This window comes from Rhipicephalus sanguineus, chromosome 10 (genome assembly GCF_013339695.2).
Source record: "Rhipicephalus sanguineus isolate Rsan-2018 chromosome 10, BIME_Rsan_1.4, whole genome shotgun sequence".
In the NCBI taxonomy this organism is placed as follows: Eukaryota; Metazoa; Arthropoda; class Arachnida; order Ixodida; family Ixodidae; genus Rhipicephalus; species Rhipicephalus sanguineus.
This window is the reverse complement of record NC_051185.1, coordinates 20103190-20121008: the sequence shown is the minus strand read 5'-3', so window position 1 is coordinate 20121008 and position 17819 is coordinate 20103190. Positions and strand designations below refer to the sequence as shown.

The 17819-nt window shown below is 49.7% G+C and overlaps 1 protein-coding gene across 1 annotated transcript in view; it reads left to right on the top strand.

The window, feature by feature from the left end:
* Positions 1-17365, top strand: part of LOC119407206 (uncharacterized) — a 48102-nt gene extending 30737 nt beyond the window's left edge. The window contains exons 19-23 of the mRNA XM_049419898.1: positions 862-1101; positions 1568-1828; positions 5401-5682; positions 7667-7720; positions 17201-17365. Coding sequence (XP_049275855.1) covers positions 862-1101; positions 1568-1828; positions 5401-5682; positions 7667-7720; positions 17201-17310 — 947 coding nt within the window. The 3' untranslated portion in view covers positions 17311-17365. The remainder of the gene's footprint in view (positions 1-861; positions 1102-1567; positions 1829-5400; positions 5683-7666; positions 7721-17200) is intronic.
* The last annotated feature ends 454 nt before the right edge of the window (positions 17366-17819 follow it).

The following is a 17819-nucleotide window of genomic DNA, read 5'->3' as shown; positions in this document are numbered from 1 at the left end:
CAGGCTGAAGTAGGAAACCAAACGACCTTTTAAAATCAGGTTGTAATTAATTTTTCAGGGTGCACTCGCGCACACCAATACATTTTCTAGGCTCTTTAGGGCATGGCCTTGCATTTGACGCAAAAAAAAAAAAATGGCAGCTTTTCACTAATGTTGTCAAGCCTGGAGGAAGAGCGCAGCTGGGTGGCCTTCCTTGTTTCTCTATATTTTTTCTATCTTTCTTCTCTTTCTTTATCTTTCTCTCCGTTTATTGTATGTCTTTTTTGTATCTGTTTGTTCCTATTTCTTTCTTTCTCTCGCTTTCTATCTTTATTTCTCTTTCTTCCATTTCTTTCTCTCTCTCTGCTTCGTTCTACATTTTCTCTCTCTTTATATGTATTTCTATCTTGATTTCTATCTCTTTGTCTCTGTCTGCCTCTTTTTGTCCTTTCTATCTCCTTTTCGTGCCTGTTTCTTTCTATGTCTTTCTCTCTATTTCTACGTTTTTTTCTATCTTTTTATGTCTTCATTCCCTTCTCTCTATTTTCCTCTTCCTCTTTCTTTATATCGCTTTCTCTCTGTCTCTCTATTTTCTTTTTATCTCTTTCTTTATCTCTCTCTCTCTCTTTCACGTGTTTCACGTGCTCCACTTCGCGGAGCACTGTTTTCGTTCAGCGCTCGCACCTGCTGTCCTCGGTAGTGGGGCTTTTTCAATTCCTGTGGTGCATATCCACCTGTGGTTTTTTGCGACACCGCACAAACTATACGGCGATCAACAAAAGATTCGCTGCCAAAAAAAAACGACAACTGAAAATTTTCGTATCAGTTCCCCTTTAGGAGCTGACGTACAGGTTCATTGAATTCCCTTTGCTTGCTCGACAGTCGGTCCAAGCGTGCCGGGTTTCGACTCCACCGCTATGGGCGTGCGCATCAAAACGAGTGCCGATTCTGCGACGCCCGCCGGAAGGTTCGCGTTGGAGGACTGCGCCGACATCTGCCGGGACAGGGACGACTGCCGCGCGTTCTCTTCCTGCCTGGTGGACAACGAGTGTGTACTGAGCACCGAACGGACGCCCCCTACCGCCGTCACGGAGAAACAGACCAAGTGCGCCATCTTCTCCAGTGAGTACACGCCTGATATCGAATACTGATGTGCTGAGCTAAGCCTAGTTAAGAATAATTAAGGCTGAGCCTAATTAGTGTTAATTAGGATAACTAGCGGATTAAGTCTAGGTTGACTTGGGATGCAAGCTAATTGAGACCATGCCTCGAATATGCAAATTCGGCCAATTGAGCTGATTAAGCTAATTATGCTACTTGGTGCTGTGACACAAGTGACCGGTCCTAATGTGCAAATCATGACACACATGTCATGCACAGCGTGATTTACATTAGATGGTCTCGGGGCGCTCGTGGCCGTTTAATTGAATGGATACATACCAAAACTGGTATGACGAGACATTTCTGTATGACGAACTGACACATGGTAACATGAAAATCGTGACACTTGCTCGTGAATTACGGAAGCATATCAAGCCGACAATACGTTACAGGTTATCAATCGCATGCTCTACGTTGTGCCTTGCAGAGACGTACACTAACAGCTTCAACGTGTTCGAGGGCATGTCGCTGGACATGAAGGCACGGAAGTTCGCCGACGTTCCGGCGAACGAGGACTGCGCTCGGCTGTGCCTCTCCGAGAGCGAGTTCGAGTGCAAGTCGTTCGACTACTGCACCATGACCCGAGACCCCGCCACGGTGTGCCGTCTGCACGACACCCACCTGCGCGAGTACGGTGACCCCGCCAAGCTGGACGCCAAGAACGCCGAGAAGTGCTTCCATTACTCGAGTGAGTGACGTAGTACACCTCGTGATACCATTATTATTATTATTATTTATTATTTATTATTATTCGCACTGATTATTATTAAATCGCGCTGATCTGTTATTTCTTTACAAGCTTGTGCATGGTATCATATCCTGCCCTGTACTGCTCAACTGTCTTAATTTCCGAATTCCACGTAAGCTGACCAGAGAGAATAGACCTTTTCATGTAACCGCCTGCCTCTGTGAACATTCGACCATTGGCAGGATACAACGTCTTTACAATGCTTACTTTTTGGAGCTCGATGTTTTTCACAGCTCCCAGTCGTTGTTCTGCTCCGAGCTTTGCACTGTACTTACATAGCCTCGTACACTGTTGATATTTTTTTTCTGCCTGCGCATAGTTGTATATGTGCAATTTTATAACGTTTTTTATCCCTGATATTTTATTATGAATGTTGGCCTTTGGTTTCTTTTTCGTGCGCCAGTACAAAGACCTTACGGTTGTTCCTAGACACATTAAATAAACGTTTGATTGATTGGTTATTATTATTATTATTATTATTATTATTATTATTATTATTATTATTATTATTATTATTATTATTATTATTATTATTATTATTATTATTATTATTATTATTATAAAGCCGAAAGCCCTAGATGCCTCATCAAACCCGCCACGGTGGTCTATATAGTGGCTATGGTGCTCGACTGCTGACCCGAAGGTCGCGGGATCGAATGGAGGCTGCGGCGGCCGCATTTCGATGGAGGCGAAATGGTAGAGGCCCGTGCACTTAGATTTAGGTGCACGTTAAAGGGGTCATGAAGCACTTTTCCAAGTAATGATCTAATGGCCTCAGTATCGGAGTGTACTGCCTCCCGAATCGATTGCCGCAAAATTTCTCGAATCCGTCAAGAATCAAGTTACGGGGGTTTGGCGCACGCTCCCCCCGTCAAGTTACGGGGGTTTGGCGCACGCTCCCAGCGCTTTCTCTCTTTTCTCGTGCCGACGAGCGCACTGGAAGCTAGACAGGGAGGGATGGCATGGGGGAAAGAAGTTACGCCAGCGCGCGTCATGAAACGCGATCGCTCTCCCGCTGTGATTCGCTTGCGCGAGTGCGGCTACCACGTACTGAGGAGTGCGGCGCCGGTAAGTGGCGGCACCCCGCGGCAAGAAGCGCATCTGATCCGAACGCTGCTCTCGATTTACGTCGGCTATCGGCCAATAAGCATGCTATGTCTCTTGCGACGTACAGCGGACAGACGCCCCGCCCACCGACGAGAGTGAGAACCGGCCTCTGTTTGAAAAGAGGGTGCCTGGGGAAACGGCAACTTCGCGCTCCGCTTGTGGCCATTACGCGGCGCGCACGACTGTAATATTTGGCAGAGCAGTTCATAGCCGTGTCAGCTTTCCGCAGGATGTGTTTTTTCAATCAGCCCAAGGGGTGCTTCATGACCCCTTTAAAGAACCCCAAGTGGCCGAAATTTTCGGGGCACTCCACTACCGGCGTCCCTCCTAATCATATCGTGTTTTTGGGACGTAAAATTCCTACAATTATTATTATGTTAATTTATGTTAACGATGTTTCTTCTGTCATTCGGAATTCTTCTTTCCTTTTGTATGCCGATGACTTAAAGATATTTAAGGAAATTCATTCAATTATCGATTGTCGCTTGCTGCAATCTGATTAGTATTCTTTTTCTGAATGGTGCAGGAGCAATAACCTTTCCCTAAATATTTCAAAAACAAAGGTAATGAGTTTCACTCGAAAAACATCTAGTGTGCCTTTTTTTATATTCTGTCAATTCTGTATCGTTGTGCAAGGTATGTGAGATCAATGATCTAGGTGTTCTTTTTGATAGCACCTTACACTTTTCTGCTCACGCTAAGCGTGTTGCTTTGCGGGGTCTTCGCACCCTAGGCTGTGTTGCAGAATGTCTAGAGAATTCCATTCTCCTATGCCCTTGCGAAAATTGTACACCGCGCTATGTCTTCCTCAACTTGAGTATGCATCTGTGATCTGAAATGGCATTCCTAATTCCAGCAGCAACGCCATTGAGCGAGTCCAGAAAAAATTCCTAAGCATTTACAACCATCGTTTCGCTAGAAATGACTCTGAATCTCGTTCTAACGCTGCTGGATTACTATCACTGCCATCACTTTGCTACCGACGAAATCGCGCTGATCTGTTATTTCTTTACAAGCTTGTGCATGGTATCATATCCTGCCCTGTACTGCTCAACTGTCTTAAATTCCGAATTCCACGTAAGCTGACCAGAGAGAATAGACCTTTTCATGTAACCGCCTGCCTGTGTGAACGTTCGACCACTGGCAGGATAAAACGTCTTTACAATGCTTACTTTTTGGAGCTCGATGTTTTTCACAGCTCCCAGTCGTTGTTCTGCTCCGAGCTTTGCACTGTACTTACATAGCCTCGTACACTGTTGATATTTTTTTTTCTGCCTGCGCATAGTTGTATATGTGCAATTTTATAACGTTTTTTATCCCTGATATTTTATTATGAATGTTGGCCTTTGGTTTTTTTTCTTCTTTTTTTCGCGCGCCAGTACAAAGACATTACGGTTGTTCCTGGGCACGTTAAATAAACGTTTGATTGATTATTATTATTATTCCGCGATATAATGCAAGCTTCATGAGAGGTGCTCATCAACGTGCGGCATAGGATTGAAGCGTGACTAGGTGAGTTGGGGACAAATAATAAAAACCAAAACAACTCGATAAATTATTATTATTATTATTATTATTATTATTATTATTATTATTATTATTATTATTATTATTATTATTATTATTATTATTATTTTATTTCTGAAAACTGTCTGTATTGTATTGTTTATTTTTATTGTTTTTTTTTTGCGTGCGCCAGCACAAAGACCTTACGGTTATTCCTGGGCACGTTAAATAAATCATTGATTGATTGATTATTATTATTATTATTATTATTATTATTATTATTATTATTATTATTATTATTATTATTATTATTATTATTATATTATTATTATTATTATTATTATTATTGTGTATCGGCTTTTGTTTAGGACAAAAGAACGGCTCGTTGTGATCCTCGTGAGCTGATTGGAATTGGTGAGCCCGAAAGGGTCCAGGTGGCCAAGTGAGACTGCTAAACGTTTTGCTGAAGTTCGTTTTGCGACAAAGCGGCTGCGGGCCGCAGGGAGCCAGTCGGAGCCGAAAGAACGAAGCTTAGGCAAATCCACCTACTACCCATCATTCCCATAATGGCTAAAGCGTCATGCGCTGCAGCTCCCGTAGACACTAGCGCAGTCTACTCATCGAACATAAAGGCCCGAACATACGTACGCGTTGCAGCGCGTCAACGCGTGACTTTCTGACGCGGCGTCGCGCCCTCTCCCTATGGGGAGAGAGGGCGCGCGGCTACGCGAAGCTGCGCGCCCTCTCTCCCCATAGGGTGAGGGCGCGACGCCGCGTCAAAAAGTCACGCGTTGACGCGCTGCAACGCGTACGTATGTTCGGGCCTTTACCAGTGTTAGTTATTTGACGATGAACCGTATCTTTCTTTCTCTCTCTCTCTCTATCTCTCTCGGTTCCAGAGAAGTACCTGTACGACTTCAAAAAGACGAAGAACCAGCGGATCACGGGCCGCCAGCAGTTCACCGTCATCAGCAAGGTCTCGGCCGAGGAGTGCGCTCGCCAGTGCTGGGAGGCGACGTTCGAGTGCCAGGACTTCGACTTCTGTTTCGCCTTCGGCAAGCAGAACATGGGCGTCGGCACGTGCACCCTGTACGTGCACAGCGACGAGCCGGTGAAGACCATCATGTCGCCAGTCTGCTCGACGTACGCTTACACAGGAAACCGTGAGTGGATGGGCTTTTTTTAAGATTAAAAATCGCGGAGCCGACGTCAAACTTTTATTTAAATAATTAAGTCTGCACTAATCACTAATCCATGCCTTACCTTATTACGGCGTTATTGTATTGTTATTGTATATTTCTCTCTATTATGTATTTGCTGTGCTGCCCCCCTTACACAATGCCTCACGAGGGCCCTGTAAGATGTTGATAAATAAATAAATAAAGAAATAAATAAATAAATAAATAAATAAATAAATAAATAAATAAATAAATAAATAAATAAATAGCGACTAAATGAAAGAATGAGTGAATGAGTTCATTTCGGCTTAGTACCTTCAAGATAAACTATAATATTATAATATAATATAATATAATATAATATAATATAATATAATATAATATAATATAATATAATATAATATAATATAAATACAAATGTAAAATGATTCAAGGTAAAAATGACGATACGATCATGAGGCCCTTACACAGGAAACCGCGAGTGGATATGCTTAATTAACGTCATGGAGGCAATGCGAAATTTTGACGTTAATTAATTAATTAATTAATTATTAAAGACCAAATACATCGATGAATCAGTCAATTAATCAGCGATCTAATTCATTCTTAGTACCTTCTAGGTAAGATGTAATCAAGCTAAAATGACGACATAATTATGAGGGAGGCCGTGGTGGTGGACCCCGAATTAAGTTCGACCACCTGGGCTTCCTTAACGGGCACCTAAACCTAAACACACGGGTGTTATTTGCATTTCGCCCTCGTCTGCCCCATACATTGTCTGCCCCAGACACTGACTTAGTAGGGAGGGGGGCGCTGCGATCAACCTTCGGCTAGAGTCACTGGAAAATTTTCTAGTGACTCTACCTCCGGCCCCCCCGGAAGGGGAACCCTGCGCACGAGGGCTGTTAGTGTACAGCGTAAGTTTCTTGTACCTTGTCTTTTCATTTCCCGGGCACAAGTTTGCACAAATAAAGAAGTTTAGTCTGTAACACGCGGACTGCTGCCTTCGTCAACGTGAAGACCACGTGACAATATCAGCAGTGCTACACCTCAGCAGCCTGCTGAGCAGGGGCATAGCCAGAAATTTCTACGGGGGGGAGGGGGTTTAACCATGCTTTATGCATGTTCGTGCGTGCGTTTGCATGTGCGCGTGTATATATATGCAAGCAAAGCTGAAAATTTGGGGGGGGGGGGGAGAGTTGAACCCCCCCATTCGCCCCTCCCCCGTGGCTACGGCCCTGCAGCTGAGCTACATCGGAGGTGTGTTGACGGTGCGTGTCAGTACATTATGAGGGCCAGGAGCGAAAAAAGCAAAAATGAGCAAACGACAACCGCAAACGCATCACGTAAACAATACATGTAGAGAAGCAGTAATGCGTGCAATAAAATGACAATAGTAAAAAAAGAAACGTGAGAAATACAAGATACGGTGAAGAGACAGAAATATAGATGGAAACTTAAAGAACCATATCCTTTCATAAAACAGACAGAATTTAAGCCAGATTTATGTAATATTGAATGGGTGAATTAATTAATTAATTAATTAACAATTAATTAGTGAACCTTTCATTTCAAAACAGGGTACCTCGGAGGCCTGAATGCCGAATGGAATCAAAGAAGTTAATTCACTCATCTTTTTGCAAGGGCCATAGTGGTAATGTAGAAACCATCTTGCGCGAATCGGGCAGACACGTGTGTTATATTGCCACATTTCTTTCAGAGCGGATCATACCATAACAACCGCACCGATCGACGTGATAATCGCACTAGTATTATTTGTGTATACATGTTGCCAGTGCATATGCCTCAGCCATCACCCGACACCTGGAGTAACAAGCCAGGCGATAAATACCAGGGTAACAACTCCTGGGATATCATTACGAATTGCCGTTCATCTATCTAATCTCGAATCGTCGCAGTCTCGAAAATTACGTTTGCAAGCTTCGCCGAGTGATTCTCCAACGTTTCCAATCTCTTTTCGTTTCAGCTGACCTTGTCCGCCCTACAGCCTACGCGGTGAGCATGTCCGGTCACAGTAACGGTGAGTTCACTACGGTTTTCCTAATCTTAAATGAAGATTTTGGCTTCAATCCACGGAAGACGGAAGTCGAGGGAAAGATAGATTGAGGCTCGAAGCAACGAAATGTCGCCGTCGTAAGAGGAACGCCACTGGAGCCACTGTTTTGTTTTGTTTCAACAAAACAAAACAAGTCCTCCCGTCGAAACCTTGTCTCCTGCGACATTCTATTTAGTAAACCAATAAACGGGTCTAGTTGATGGACGTGTATGGTTGTAATGACCTTAGTATTGCACTGATATAAAATAACAAAAGGTCGACTTTTTGTTCCTTCTGTGCTTTCATGTCAGTATCACGAGCGGACCAAGGGGGGGGGAGGGGGTTTGGATAAATCAAGCGCCGACCAATCGTTAGAAAACACACTCACACACAAAGACAAAGACATTTCGGTCCCGCTACGAGGACCTTGTTCACAATGAAAGTAATTTTTTAATTAGATTAAAAGTAGTGTAGCGAAGCCTTTAATGAGTAATGGGTTGCGCTCTCTATAGCCTTCTAGTGGGTCGTCGCCTTTGGCTCTTCGCGCTCGCGCTCTGAGTCCGCGTTTGTGCCTTGACTGTCGCCATTGCATATCGTCGCCGACTACCGTCCAATAAACGCCTCAACAAATTGATGGAGAGTGCTGTGCTCCTATTCGATGCCCCTGGAGCTGAGATCCCGTACCCTACCAACTACCATGCCTCAAGACGCTGCTCAGCAAACGTCTCCTTCCAACACGACCGCATGCCCCGGTGTCCCTCGCATCCGCGACCCTCCTATCTTCACCGGCGCGGATGGGACCGATGTTGTGGACTGGCCTGCGATGTACGAGCGTACCAAACAAATGGGACGAGGCAGGCAAACTCAGCAACCTGGTTTTCTACCTCGCGGGTGTGGCGGGCCTGTGGTACAACAACCACACCACCGAGTTCCCCACGTGGTCTGCTTTCAAGACCGCTATCATCGATGTGTTTGGCCGCCCTGCCGTTCGTAAACTGCAAGCCGAACAACGTTTACGTGAACGAGCTCAGCAGACCGGTGAGTCCTTTACGAGCTACATAGAAGACGTCCTGGACTTGTGCAAGAAGGCTGACGCGGCCATGCCTGAGTCTGACAAGGTCCGCCACGTTCTGAAAGGCATCGACGACGATGCCTTCACTATGCTGCTCGCCAAGAACCCTCGTACTGTGGCCGAGGTGATCACGCTCTGCCAAACCTACGAGGAGCTGCGCCGGCAGCGACTGCTGACCCGTCGACCTCCATCACGCGACGCCGATCTCGCAGGCTTGTCGGCCATTTCTGATCAGTCCGCCTTGCTCGCCGAGATCAAGTCATTCGTGCGCGAGGAAATTGCCCGCCAGTTCTCCCTACTGGCCTTCCCTCACCCGCAGCATGTTGAACAGCCGTCGACCACGCTGCTGGCTCCCTTACGCCGCGCTATTCAGCAGGAAATCGCGGAGGTCATGCCGGAATACCACCAGCCCCCTCCGGCACCTGCGCCGCTCAGTTACGCGCAGGTTGTAGCCAGGTCACCCCAAGCGATTCCTGTGGCTGCCCCACTTACTTACGCCGAAGCCGTCGCCAGACCTCAAGCCTTCGAAGCGAGTGGGCCGGCTGCGTTTGCCGACGCCATACCTAGGCCACCGATGCAGCCCATCATGCAGTCGTATCAGCAGACGCCTCGTCGACCGCGTCCTGCTCCATGGATGGGACCTACCCCGGCGAACCGATGGCGCACTTCTGACAACCGCCCGATCTGCTTCGCGTGTGGTTGCGCCAGTCATGTCGCCCGCTATTGCAATCGCGTGCAGCCGCCTCGTGTAGCCTCAGCCATCCCCAGCCAGTCAAGCCGCCCGTATTACGATTCACCGCCGCCTACGTCACCGTCGTCTCGCCCAGCTCCATCTACCCACTGTTCGCCGTCACCACGACGCCGATCACTGTCACCGATGCGGCCACGGCCGGTCACACGTGACCAGGAAAACTAGTCGTCGCAGTCCACGAGGCAAGGGCTGCGACGCTATCGAACTGCGAAAGCCCTCAGCGAAGCCCATCAAACGTGTTAGACGTGTTTGTGGACGGTGTGCGCGCATCTGCCCTTATTGACACTGGAGCCGCCGTATCCGTTATTGACGCCAAACTTTGCCGACTACTGCGAAAAGTGACGACGCCACTTCCCGGGCTCTCCCTCCGTACAGCAAGCGCCCAAAGTATTCACCCTACAGCGGTGTGCACAGCCCGCGTCATGATTAAGGATGCTCTGTACGCCGTCGAATTGATAATAATTCTAGCATGCTCTCACGTCGTCATCCTAGGATGGGATTTTCTCTCCCACCACGACGCCGTGATTCATTGCGCACCCGCCGAAATAGAGCTCTCACCATTCTCTGATCTGACGCCGGCTGACAGTCCATCGTCTGTGAGCAAGGTACTCGTCAAAGACGACACCAAACTGCCTGCATACTCGTCAACGGCCGTGTCCGTCTACTGCGCCAGTCTCTCCGACACCGTCGCCCTCCTCTCGCCATGCGACCGTGTTTGCACGAGGAAAGGCTTGCTGGTGCCCTTCGCGACCGTGCAAGTCACTCAGGGCAGCACGTCAATTTTTGTTATCAACCCATCTCCGTACAGTGTTACGTTGGTGCGAGGAGAATGTCTCGGCAGCGTGGAACCCCTCGAAGACGCACAAGTTATGGACGAACCAGATGGCACGCACTGCCCCAGTTACGGCACGCTCAGTTCTTTTACCACGTCTGGTTCATCGCCCGCTGATGTATTTGCTTCTTCCATTGCTGACAACCTTACGCCGGTCCAGCGTTCCCAGCTTCTAGACCTCTTGGAAGAATTTCGCGCTTCTTTCGATATTGCTCAAACTTCTCTCGGCCGCACGTCCACCGTTACGCATCGCATCGACACTGGCGCCCAGCCACCATTGCGGCAACGTCCATATCGCGTATCTCCCACGGAACGCCGCGTAATCAACGAGCAAGTCGACGACATGCTTCGACGCGATGTTATTCGACCATCTAACAGCCCCTGGGCGTCTCCTGTCGTACTTGTTGCGAAGAAGGACGGTTCTGTGCGGTTCTGTGTGGACTACCGACGACTCAATAAGACCACTCGTAAGGACGTGTATCCGCTACCGCGAATAGACGACGCGATTGACAGCCTACAAGGAGCCGAATTCTTTTCGTCTATCGATTTGCGCTCAGGGTACTGGCAGGTACCTATGGCTGATGACGCTCGACCGAAGACCGCCTTTGTCACGCCCGACGGCTTGTACGAATTCAACGTCATGCCGTTTGGGCTGTGTAATGCACCCGCCACCTTCGAGCGCATGATGGATACTGTTCTGCGCAACCTGAAATGGCACACGTGCTTGTGCTACCTCGACGACGTAGTCGTTTTCGCTCCAGACTTCTCCACGCATCTTCAACGCCTCCGGCATGTGTTGACGCGTTTGAGCGACGCTGGTCTGCAACTGAATTTAAAGAAGTGCCGATTTGCAGCACGGCAGCTGACAATACTCGGCTACGTCGTGTCCAAGGACGGAATTCTCCCCGATCCAGCCAAACTTCGGGCCGTGACCGAGTTCCCGAAACCTACGTCCGTCAAAGAACTGCGCAGTTTCGTAGGACTGTGTTCCTACTTTCGGCGCTTCATTCGAAACTTTGCGACTATCATATCACCGCTGACGAAGCTCCTCGGAAGTAACGGGCCCCTCCATTCGTCGTCGTCGGAGTGCGACGACGCTTTTGCAAAGCTCCGTCGTTTGTTGACGTCGCCTCCCATACTACGCCACTACGACCCTACGGCCCCTGCAGAGGTACACACAGACGCCAGCGGTGTTGGCCTTGGCGCTGTCCTTGCGCAGCGCAAACCAGGATTCCCTGAATATGTCGTGGCATATGCAAGTCGTACGCTTACTAAAGCCGAGACCAATTACACCGTCACCGAAAAGGAATGCCTGGCGATCATATGGGCCCTTACAAAGTTCCGACCCTATTTATATGGCCGCCCATTTGATGTCATCACCGACCATCATGCACTATGCTGGTTGTCGTCATTGAAGGATCCCTCAGGCCGCCTCGCCCGCTGGGCACTTCGCCTACAGGACTACGATATTCGCGTGCTGTACCGCAACGGACGCCAGCATGCTGACGCCGACGCCCTCTCGCGCTCCCCCTTGCCTGACGACGATGCCCCCTGCTCGGTACCTAACAATGTTGTTTCTTCCATCGACGTTCACACCATCGCTACCGAACAACGCAAGGATAAATGGATCGCCTCGCTGATAGACTTGCTCACTGATCCGTCGGCAACACCAACCACTCGCGCGTTGCGTCGTCAAGCCCACCATTTCACCATTCGTGACGACCTACTGCACCGACGCAATTATAACGCCGACGGCCGCCAGTGGCTACTTGTGATACCCCGCAGTCTGCGTTCTGAAATATGCGAGTCTTTCCACTCTGATCCACAATGCGCGCACTCTGGGGTATCCAAAACTTACCACCGCATTCGACAACGATACTTCTGGCGAGGGATGTACCGCTACGTGCAGAAGTTCGTTCGCTCCTGCCTCGATTGCCAACGCCGAAAACCTTCAACGCACGTGTCACCCGCCGGTCTACAACCATTACCTTGCCCGAACCGTCCATTCGGGCGCGTGGGCATCGACTTGTACGGACCACTTCCTCTGACATCGGCTGGTAACCGCTGGGCCATCGTCGCTGTTGACCACCTTACGCGATACGCCGAAACCGCCGCTCTCCCAGCGGCTACAGCGCGCGATGTTGCCTCCTTCCTGCTACACCGATTCATGCTGCGTCACGGTCCACCCCAGGAGCTTCTCAGCGATCGAGGCCGTGTCTTCTTGTCGGAAGTCGTCGAAGCCATTCTAAAAGAGTGCCGTGCTGTTCACCGCAAAACTACCGCTTACCACCCGCAGACGAATGGGCTCACCGAACGCTTTAACCGCACGCTCGGCGACATGCTCTCAATGTACGTCGCCGCCGATCACACAAATTGGGATGCCATTCTGCCCTTCGCCACCTACGCCTATAATACCGCCCCTCAACGCACAACTGGTTTTTCACCCTTCTTCCTATTGTACGGAAGGCACCCGTCGCACACCATCGACACGATACTCCCATACAAGCCGGATTCAACTGAGTGTGCGCCGATATCTGATACAGCCAGGCTTGCGGAAGAGTGTCGCGAGCTTGCCAAGACGTTTACAACGCAGGAACAAGAGCGGCAGAAGAGCATTCGCGGTGCAACCACCACTTCTGAGTCCACGTTCCTCCCTGGAGCGCTCGTATGGCTCTCGGTCCCTACCACTGCAACTGGTCTCTCTACAAAACTACTGCCGAAATACGAAGGCCCCTACCGGGTCGTCGAGCGCACATCCCCGGTCAACTACGTGATCGAACCCATCGAACCATCTTCGGACATGCGCCGTCGAGGGCGCGACATCGTCAACGTGGAGCGTCTCAAGGCCTACTGTGACCCACTCATAGTGACGAGCTGTTAGGTCGCCGGACGGCTCCCTTTTCGTACCCGGGGAAATTGTAGCGAAGCCTTTAATGAGTAATGGGTTGCGCTCTCTATAGCCTTCTAGTGGGTCGTCGCCTTTGGCTCTTCGCGCTCGCACTCTGAGTCCGCGTTTGTGCCTTGACTGTCGCCATTGCATATCGTCGCCGACTACCGTCCAATAAACGCCTCAACAGTAGTTACTTAAATTGTGAACATGGTCCCCGTAGCACGATCGACGCGCGCGCGCGCGCGTGTGTGTGTGTGCGTGTGTGTGTGTGTGTGTGTGTGTGTGTGTGTGTGTGTGTGTGTGTGTGTGTGTGTGTGTGTGTGTGTGTGTGTGTGTGTGTGTGTGTGTGTGTGTGTGTGTGTGTGTGTGTGTGTGTGTGTGTGTGTGTGTGTGTGTGTGTGTGTGTGTGTGTGTGTGTGTGTGTGTGTGTGTGTGTGTGTGTGTGTGTGTGTGTGTGTGTGTGTGTGTGTGTGTGTGTGTGTGTGTGTGTGTGTGAACGATTGGTCGGCGCTTGATTTTTCCGCCATGAACTTTCCGTTCCGTCGAACCGTGAATTTCATTTCTGAATGTATAAGGCCCAGAAGAAGACCTGTCGGGTCCTCCCATAAGCTGTCCACCACTTCGCAAAAATCCTGCATCCGCCCCCGGTCTGTGCAATGCGAAGTACAACACACTATGTAACTTAGCAGTACTTGTTGCTGGGCTAGTTGGTACATAACTTTGAGAAAAGCCTAGACGCCTATGCAGCACCAGCAGAACGAAGCAGCGCAGGAGCGTCAGCCTACATATTTTCTGCCGCTTTCCTGCGAATAAAATCAGTTGTAAGTGACGCTCTTTTTTCGCGCGTCTTTCTGGTGGTGGTGCTTAGGCGTCTAGGTTTTCCTCGAAACAAAAAGAAAATGCACGATCATGGACATTTTAAGGCGAAATGCTTAGATGCCTCATCAAACACGAAAATTGACCGTCGGCAGCGTCAACATGAGTGGTGCAAAATGTCATCATCACGTGATGACGTCACCATATGACATCATGATGTCACAGATCGCCAAAATTTGTGACGTCATCACATCACATCGTCGATTGGTCAAAGGCGGGCCGATCCCAGAGGCAGCGCAAAACCACGTTAGCTGCAGAAAGCTTTCGGAGGGATGGAGAGTAGGATTAGTACATGGACTGAGAAGAAAAAGAAGAAGATGGCTTTCGCCATGCAGTCGTCTTATACCCCTGTCACACGGACAGCCTTAACCGTGGTTAAGCTAACTACGGTTAGGGTTAAGCGCGGTAATAGGTAGCTACGCGGCAGACGTAACCGCAGTTATGTGGTAGAGTGGTTTCGGTTCCGTTTCGGGAACCGGTTCTCATGCCCCCAGGGGGCGCACTTCAACTGTATATATTCCACTGTACATAATAAACTAGGGCGTTCGGTCTTCTGTTCGGCACCCTGCTGCGTGCCTTTCGTCTGCTTCGGGGCCGCCGTTCCGGCGTGCACCCGGCGTTCCTTCGACGTGGTGTCTGAGGCGCCCACGCCGATACAACATTGGCGACGAGGATGGGTCCTGCGCGATGTCGTACCTGCAACAGGTGTGGCAAGCAAGGACACTTCAGCGAGATGTGCCGCACAGCGGGAACCTCGGTGGCGGTTTCGGACGGTGATGCAGATCAAATGAGTGCTGCCGTGCACAGAGCTGCAGTTTTCAATGGGAGAAGGATTACATGTTCTTCTGCGGAAAACATGCCAGTTCTTCCGGGCCATACTTCGACTTCCCGTACTACGACGATCCCTGCTCAGACAGAGTACGTGCTTGCTTCACATTCTGCACTTGCCCGTGCTGCTGATGTACCTGCTTCCGCCGTGTTACCTGGAGATGGGCATACTCTGGCTGTGATTTCTTCGACTGGGAGTGCTTCCGTAGCTACAATGGCTGTTTCGACTGGGTCTACTGCTACTGACCATACTTCACCTGCTTGCGTCCCAGCAGCCCATACTCCGGTTGTGCCTGCTACTACCATTCCACCTGCTGCTGCACAAGCTCCGGCTGTGCTTCCTCCGACTGTTGGTGCTTTCCGGGAGACTGGTACTGTTCTACATGCGCCGGAGGTGCATCCGCTGATCGTGCCAGCTGTGTTTCCTGTACCAGTTCCTGTTCTGCATGCTTCGGAGATGCATCCGCCGGTCGCGTCTGCGCCGACTGTGCCCGTTGCCGTTTCGTGCACTGTTTCTACGTCGGTGGCGCCGAGCCACGCGCCATCTGAGCCTCGCCATCATGTGCATGTGCCTGCCCCTACAGTGGCAAAAGTGCACTGGAAGAAGCTTCCTCCTCAAGGGGAGGAGAGTTCACCGGCCGGTTCTTTCGCTCCGCCGGACTGCTGGCGGCGGCTGCAGTTCAGACGACTTTCTTGGAAATGGCACCGGTACAGGCGTCGGCGCCCTAGACTTAAAGGTGACAGCGACTATGCGGACATTCTCTCTCAAGGGAGGGGATGATGTGGTAGAGTGGTTTCGGTTCCGTTTCGGGAACCGGTTCTCATGCCCCCAGGGGGCGCACTTCAACTGTATATATTCCACTGTACATAATAAACTAGGGCGTTCGGTCTTCTGTTCGGCACCCTGCTGCGTGCCTTTCGTCTGCTTCGGGGCCGCCGTTCCGGCGTGCACCCGGCGTTCCTTCGACGTGGTGTCTGAGGCGCCCACGCCGATACAACAAGTTAGTCTCCTAACCGCGGTTATCGCAAACCGAGCTGGGCAAGCACGGTTTACTCTCACAAACCCCATAGGCGTGCGCAGTGTTCCCCTTCAGGGGGGGGGGGGGGGGCGAAGGTTTGTCGCAGCGCCCCCCCTCCCAATTATGCCAATGTATGGCGCTGACATTGCCCCCCCCCTCCTAGGTGAATAGGGGGGGGGCGTCCCCCCCCCCCGTGCGCTCGTCTAAGACAAACCCAGAAGCTGACAAGATGGCGGAGCTGCGAGCGCACCAGCCGTGAACCGGCGCAATTTAATCGGCAGCTTCGCAGAGGATTTCCACGGAACGCGTCTCCAGTCGGCGAACGATAGCCAAGCAAAACTCGTTGAAAACGAGGGTCGCCGTGGAAAGGCAAACAACAAAGATTATTCCGTCCACGGCGGGGTTGCGAGAGGGTACAGTATTATCGCTACAGGTTTCTTGAGGGGAAGTGCTTTTTACATTGCTCATGCCTAGCCACCTCGCAGAGCTGCAAACACTGAATATGTGTAGTCGAAGGTGGAACGATCCAATACTTTGTCGTGGAGGATAGCGGAGGTTTAGAATTAAGTGCTGTGTCGTACCCCGAAACTTTCCAAGGGTGTGCCCAAAGTTCTTGCTGACCACATAACCAGCACGTGATTACGTCGGCTTGCTCAACGGAGATAATTGAGCCCGTGTAGCAATGGCAAACCCGCGTTCGCTTTAACAGCGGTTAAACCTGTAAACCACGGTTAAGCATAAGCGCAGTTAAAGCTGCCCGTGTGACAGAGGTATTAGGCGAATGCATAGGGGACCCTTTGAGTTTTCTTTTATATAAGTTCAATGGTTTCTTAGTACTTCAAGGCCCCATTTCTTCCTGATCTTGTTTGGATTGTGTAAAAGATGAAGTTGGTTTGAATTTTTCTTTACTAGCCGTGTCGCACCTTTATTTTCTATTGTAATCTTGATGCAGTTCTTGTTGCATGTCGTGTTAAAATGGGGGGGGGGGGGCGCTCCCAAATGATATTCACTTCTTGCCGAAGCACGCCGGCATTGTAGCAATGCTAATCACCGCAATTCCAACGCCTTTGTTGTGTGTACCATTGTTTGTTTTTCCGTGTTTTCTAAAATTTTACGCTGCTGTTCTCAAAATCAAACAAATAGAATTCGAACTACCTCTCAAGATGGCCGACTCATGTTATCGCTTCGCCATTTCAGCTACGGCGGGCGGCCTCTCGTTCTTCATGGTTCTGCTGGGAACCGGCATCGGGGCCGCCGCGCTGTTCGCCTACGGATTCTACAAGGCGCACCAGGCCAACCGGGTCTAGCCACCTGGACTCGAACCTCCGACCTGGGGGGGTCAATTCCCCTTGCCCTGCCCCCTCCCCACTTCATCTCATCTCAACATCTCTTTACTCACAAGACCATTATTTATGCTCTCATGAGTCGTCGCGGAACGAAAAGAAGGAACCACGGAAAATCTCATGGCTCGCTTTGAGCTCGTGATCCCACTGAATGGACAGTACTGTGACATCCATACGTCTGTATACTGGTTTGTCATCAAGGAAAACAACGACAGTTATTTGCAAAATAACAACACCAGTATGATTTTTACGTTGCCTTTCTTCTTCAGTGAGTTGGTCTCAAGTTGTCTTGTATTTGTATAAGTACATAAACAAATATCTTGGTGTACTCCGTGGGTGCTGATTACCCATGAAGACACTCTTTGTAGGCTTGCGTTCAGGTGGGTGTGTGGCGCTTCTGAATCCTTTTTTTTTTCATCTTTTCCTCTTCGAGTTCTCGATTTTGCCACATCGGTGTCTGGCGTAACTAGCGA